Here is a 6,442-nt window from a genome sequence, read left to right as displayed (position 1 = left end):
TACCTGTGAGATGTACTCTGAGAAGAGTAGCCCATTGGTCGGCAGGCCAACTAAGTTGATTAGCAAGGGTCTCAAAGGTGGTAAAAAATACGTCGACTTCTGTCTCTACAAATGGTGGCATTAACTTACTTGCATGTGAGATATTGAAACTTACAGGAAGACTGGCGGTAGCTTGCTGGCGTTGAGTAAGGTATGTAGTTTCCAACGCGAATTCTTGTTGACGACATTCCATAGCCAGAGCTGCTTGTTGTTTGTCATGATCGCGTTGCATCTCCAGGTGGCGTTGTTTTGCTTCAAGCTGTACTCGCTCACGTTCACGGAGTATTGCAATCTCATGTTCTTGTTCTTCTTTCCTCAAGGCAGCTTCTAGTTCTTTTATTTGTAGGGCTTCTTTTTGTTGTTCTCTCTCGATCTTGGCCAGTTCTAGTTTGAGTTTCAGAGTTGCCAAATCTGGTTTATCTGCAATGGAGTAAGTTTCGTGAGTTTCAGAGTCAATCTTACCTTCCTCTAAGAGATGATCCAGTAACAGGTTATGTAATTCATTTTTGTTGGCTCCATGGGGAACATCTAGTTGATACTCATGTGCAAGAGTTTGTAATTCAGTCCTCTTGGCACGACTTAAGGTCCCTATTTCACCTGCTGGATCTGCACGGAAAGCTTGGAGACGAAACATGGTGAAATTAGCAAATAAATGTACAACGAATATACTGTTGTGATATGGTGAATGTCAGAAACAGGACAACGTGGCAACTGGTACCTATCCTGTGGAATCGTTAACAATTAATGTTAATTTCAAGATGGTAAATGATTAATAAATCAAGATCGCAGGAAATCTTGTACCCGGTACTCAATGGAAGAGGTTAAGGGCAAGAAAATCCTACTAAGTAAGCGAAACTGAGTTTCTAAAACAAATGAAACAGTTAATTGCCTCAAAAGTGAATTAGGTAGTCCAAGAATGTAGGCATACTTGCCGAGTCTCTATAGGACATAAGCAAGTTTTTCCCACTGAAATGAAATATGATACTTACAGAATTAGCGAACTTTTGTGCTCTGAAAAAAGAAAGCGAATTCCCTACCTAGGTAAATATCATCATCTCTGACCGACGTGTAGGGGTGCGAGGTGTCAACTGGTGACGAGAACTGCTGCTGAGGTCCTAATTCAGCGACAAAGTTCGTGCTAGAGGAACTATGGCCCTCTTTATCCTCCTACCGTCGGATTGCAGAAGATTAGGTGCTCTTGACCCGGGGACAGACCACAGTACCAGGGTACCAATATGATGATCTGCCGAAAATATGAGAAATATCCTAGGGACAAAAGATGGTAAACACGAGTAATAACACGGAGGGAGAGATGACCAATTAAGAGAATGACTGAGGCCTACAGTCACCACGTAATCCAAAGTTGTCTCACACTCACCATATGCTACTCTCGGAATGCACAATACACACAGCACCATATGAAAATAAAATTGAATATTGAAAATATTGAAAAGCTACTGTACCAAAGCCAAGTACGCTTACCACAAATTTACATCATTGCACTGACTCTGAGTCAGCGCTTTCCAATTCGGAAATCCTAAGTGATCTTCATAACCATTTTCAGGACCATAATAGTGCTCCTTTGCCATATTCTAATCCTATTCTCGCCTCGCCAGATATCACTAAGCCTCTCATCTTTCATGTCGACGCCAGTGGTACCGGCATCGGGGGTGACCTAATACAACAACGAGGCGAGGAGAATATACCTGTTAGCGACCACAGCTACAGGGAACTACAGCACAATCGACAGGGAGCTACTCATCGTCCTGAACTTGCAGCACTTCAAACAATACCTGAAAAGTGCTCGGTCTACCACTATCAACACGGACCACAACACCCTACACTTCATGCAGCAAGCCCAATTCAGCACTCAACATCTTCTACGATGGGCTTGATATCTGCAGAAATTCAACCTGGAGATCTCTACATCAAGGGGTCTGACAACATCATAGCTGACGCCCTCTCCAGAGTCTATGAAGTAGAGGCAACTCCACTTATCACTCTACCACGTGAAGACGTAACTTCTTCCGGAACCGCATGCTTCGGGGGAGAGTTGTGACGATAATCTCTTTCAAGAGAGATTGAGCCTGCTCTTCCCTATATCATTTACGTTATTCTACAAGTACAAGATACTATATTGAAGATACGTCCACCAGTATCGCCAAACGTTTTGCCCAGGAAGCAAAGCGTACCTTGCACCACCCGACACGCCGGCTCCGCCCGTCGTCAATGAGCAAACTACCCATTCTCCGCCTGCCTGCTCCTGATTGGCAGGTGTATCGCCGACAACACCTGCACCTGAACTCATGCCCTCTACCTGAGTCGACATCTGGGCCAGCTCACGCCGTACTTCTCAGAATATCTCTGTGCTCTTAGAAGTTGACATCTCTCTCTGGTAGACTAAGCCCTGGCTGTCGTGTACTAAGGGTGGTGGCAGCTTTAGCGAGTATTCTCAGCACCTGATTTTCATTATTATTGTCTTGCACTTCATTTTGTTTTAGAGTAAATTTCACACCTATTAATTATTCATGTTGTTTTGTTTGTTGACCTGTTTTGAATTTTACGTAAGCCAAGGGATTGTCTTTGTTCATATCTTGTTTTCTAAAGTAATTAAAATTTCATTGTTTATATTTTGTGTTTTGTGTGTCTTCCCATTACCTTACCACAGACAAACAGGCAAGCAGTCTCTTTTTTTTTCTGTAAGTGTGACAAGGCATTGCCACCTGCCATTGGAGAACTGCCGAACATCAACACTCCAACACTTTACCTTCACATTTCATGGGACGGTAAAGTGAAACCTTGAAATCCTTGAAATCCTTGAAATGCTGTTTTCCTACTATGGGCAGATTCGGTTGTGTTTTGTACCCTGTATTATGTTTAACATCCTCATTTTTGCCGTATCTGTGTATCTGGAATTTATCACCGTTAAACATCATGTTATTTTCTGCTGCCCAATCGAAAACTTTGTTAATATCTGTTTGTAGTTTATCAATGTCTTCAGCAGAGGTAATTTTCATGCTGATTTTTGTATCATCTGCAAAGGATGACACGAAGCTGTGACTTGTGGTTTTGTCTATGTCGGATATGAGAATAAGGAACAGCAGTGGTGCAAGGACTGTACCTGGAGGTACAGAGCTTTTAACTGCGCTCGAACTCGATTTTACTTGATTGACTATTATTCTTTGTGTTCTGTTCGACAGGAAATTGATTATCCAGCGTCCTACTTTACCAGTTATGCCCATTGACCTCATTTTGTGTGCAATCACTCCATGGTCACATTTGTCGAATGCCTTTGCAAAATTTGTGTATACGACATCTGCATTATGGTTTTTCCTCTAATGCCTCAGTGATTTTGTCATAGTGGTCAAGTAGCTGTGAGAGGCATGATCTTCCTGATCTTCCTGACCTCCACAATCCATGTTGGCCTGGATTGTGGAGGTCATTGGTTTCCATGAATCTAGTGACCTGACTCCTGATCACCCTCTCAAATACTTTTATTTTGTGGGACGTTAGTGCAACTGGTCTATAATTCTTTGCCAATGCTTTGCTACCACCCTTATGTAGAGGGGCAATGTCTGCTGCTTTAAGCGCATCTTGTATCTCCCCTGTGTCCAAGCTCTTCCTCCACACTATACTGAGTGCTTGTGTTACTGGCACTTTGCATTTCTTTTTTAATATGGAATTCCAAGACTCTGGACCTGGGGCTGAGTGCCTGGGCATATTGTCAATATGGCTAGTTTTGGGGGCAGCGTGGTGGGGCTAGTTGCGGGGGAAACGTAGTGTGGCTAGTTGTGGGGGCAGCGTGGTGGGGCTAGATGTGGGGGAAGCGTAGTGTGGCTAGTTGTGGGGGCAGCGTGGTGGGGCTAGTTGTGGGGGAAGCATAGTGTGGCTAGTTGTGGGGGCAGCGTGGTGGGGCTAGTTGTGGGGGAAGCGTAGTGTGGCTAGTTGTGGGGGCAGCATGGTGGGGCTAGTTGTGGGGGAAGCGTAGTGTGGCTAGTTGTGGGGGCAGCGTGGTGGGGCTAGTTGTGGGGGAAGCGTAGTGTGGCTAGTTGTGGGGGCAGCGTGGTGGGGCTAGTTGTGGGGGAAGCGTAGTGTGGCTAGTTTTGGGGGCAGCGTGGTGGGGCTAGTTGTGGGGGAAGCGTAGTGTGGCTAGTTGTGGGGGCAGCGTGGTGGGGCTAGTTGTGGGGGAAGCGTAGTGTGGCTAGTTGTGGGGGCAGCGTGGTGGGGCTAGTTGTGGGGGAAGCGTAGTGTGGCTAGTTGTGGGGGCAGCGTGGTGGGGCTAGTTGTGGGGGAAGCGTAGTGTGGCTAGTTGTGGGGGCCGCGTGGTGGGGCTAGTTGTGGGGGAAGCGTAGTGTGGCTAGTTGTGGGGGCAGCGTGGTGGGGCTAGTTGTGGGGGAAGCGTAGTGTGGCCAGTTGTGGGGGCAGCGTAGTGGGGCTAGTTGTGGGGGAAGCGCAGTGTGGCTAGTTGTGGGGGCAGCGTGGTGGGGCTAGTTGTGGGGGAAGCGTGGTGGGGATAATTGTGTGGGCAGCGTGGTGGGGGCTAGTTATGTGGGCAGCGTGGTGGAGCTATTTATGAGGGCAGTATGGTGGGGCTAGTTGCGGGGGCAGCGTGGTGGGGTTAGTTGTGGGGACAGCGTGAAGGAGCTAGTTTTAGAGGCAGCGTGGTGGGCCTTGTTGTGGGGGCAGCGTGGTGGGGGATAGTTGTGGGGGCAGCGTGGTGGGGGCTAGTTGTGTGGGCAGCGAGGTAGGGCTAGTTCTGTGTGGCAACGTCGTAGGGCTAGTTGTGTGGGCTGCGTGGTGGGGGCTAGTATTGGGGGCAGCGTGCTAAGGCTAGTTGTGGGGACAGCGTGATCGGGCTAGTTTTGGGGGCAGCGGGGTGGGACTAGTGTTTGGGGCAGCGTGGTGGGGCTAGTTGTGGGGCAACGTGGTTGGGCTTTTTGTGAGTGCAGAAAGAAAGGGATAGTTGTGTCGGGGCAGCGAGGTGGGGTTAGTTGTTGGGGTAGCGTGGTAGGGCTAGTTTAGTGGGCAGCGTGGTGGGCTAGATGTGAGGGCAGCGTGGTGGGGCTAGTTTAGTTGGCAGCGTGGTGGGGGTAAGTTGTGTGGGCAGCGTGGTGGGGCAAGTTGTGTGGGCAGCGTGGTGGGTGTAGTTGTGATGGCTGTGTGGTGGGGCTAGTTGTGGGGACAGCGTTGTGACGCTAGTGGTGGGGGGCAGCGTAGTGGGGCTAGTTTTGGAGACAGTGAGATGGGGCTAGGTGTGAGCGCAGAGTGGTGGGGCTAGTTTTGGAGGTAGCGTGTAGATGCTAGTTATGGGGGCAGTGTAGTGGGGCTAGTGTTGTGGGCAGCGTGGTGGGGCTAGTGTTGAGAGCAACGTTGTGGGGCTAGATGTGGGGGTAGCGTGGCGGGGCTAGATTAGTGAGCAGCGTGGTGGGGTTAGTTTTAAGGGCAAAGTGGTGGATCTAGTTATGTGGGCAGCATAGTGGGGCTTTTTGTGAGGGCAACGTGGTGGGGCTGGTTGTGTGGGCAGCGTGAAGGAGCTAGTTTTAGGGACAGCGTGGTGGGGCTTGTTGTGCGGGCATCGGGAAGGGGATAGTTGTGGGGGCATCGTAGTGGGGCTAGTTGTGGGAGCAGGGTTTTATGGCAAGTTGTGAGGGCTGTGTGGTGGGGCTAGTTGTGGGGGTTGCGTGGTGGTGCTAGTTGTGGGGGGCTGCGTGGTGGGGCTAGTTGTGGGGCAGCGTGGTGGGGCTAGTCGTGGGGGTAGTGAGGTAGGGCTAGTTTAGTGGGCATCGTCGTGGGCTAGTTGTGTGGGCAGCGTTGTGGCGCTAGTGTTGGGGCAGCGTTGTGGGGCTAGTTGTAGGGGCAGTGTTGTGAGACTAGTTGTGGGGGCAGCGTAAAGTGGTTAGTTGTGTGGGCAGCGTGGTGGGGGTAAGTTGTGTGGGCAGCGTGGTGGGGCTAGTTGTGTGGGCAGCGTGGTGCGGCTAGTTGTGTGGGCAGTGTGGTGGGGCTAGTTGTGTGGACAGCGTGGTGGGGCTAGTTGTGTGGGCAGCGTGAAGGGGCTAGTTTTGGGGGAGCGTATTGAGGCTAGATGTGGGGGTAGCGTGAAGGGGCTAGATGTGGGGGCAGCGTGGTGGGGCTGGTTGTGGGGGCAGCTTGGTTGGGCTAAGTAGTGAAATATATGACTAGAGTGACGCGCACCATCTGGCGCGGGGAGGGGGGGTGGGCCCCTGTGACTAGAGCGACGCGCGCCATCTGGGCAGGTGGGACCCCTGCGACTACGACCGCGCAAGGGGTTTGGGGGGATTTTCCCGGAAGTTGTGGCATGTCGGACGCGTGTGAGCGTCCGGTGTTTGGGTATGACGTCAGGAAAGATTGGGGGTCATGTTGTTGGGGGGTGTAGGAGAGAATG

General features: G+C 50.4%; 1 protein-coding gene across 1 annotated transcript in view; it reads left to right on the top strand.

The window, feature by feature from the left end:
* Nucleotides 1-1,924: 1,924 nt before the first annotated feature.
* LOC138359492 (uncharacterized) overlaps nucleotides 1,925-6,442 on the top strand; it is a 29,255-nt gene continuing 24,737 nt past the window's right edge. Inside the window, exon 1 of the mRNA XM_069318809.1 lies at nucleotides 1,925-2,056. Within this exon, the coding sequence (XP_069174910.1) occupies nucleotides 1,925-2,056 (132 nt within the window). The remainder of the gene's footprint in view (nucleotides 2,057-6,442) is intronic.

This window comes from Procambarus clarkii, chromosome 1 (assembly GCF_040958095.1).
Source record: "Procambarus clarkii isolate CNS0578487 chromosome 1, FALCON_Pclarkii_2.0, whole genome shotgun sequence".
In the NCBI taxonomy this organism is placed as follows: domain Eukaryota; kingdom Metazoa; phylum Arthropoda; class Malacostraca; order Decapoda; family Cambaridae; genus Procambarus; species Procambarus clarkii.
This window is presented reverse-complemented; position numbering and strand designations above follow the sequence as displayed.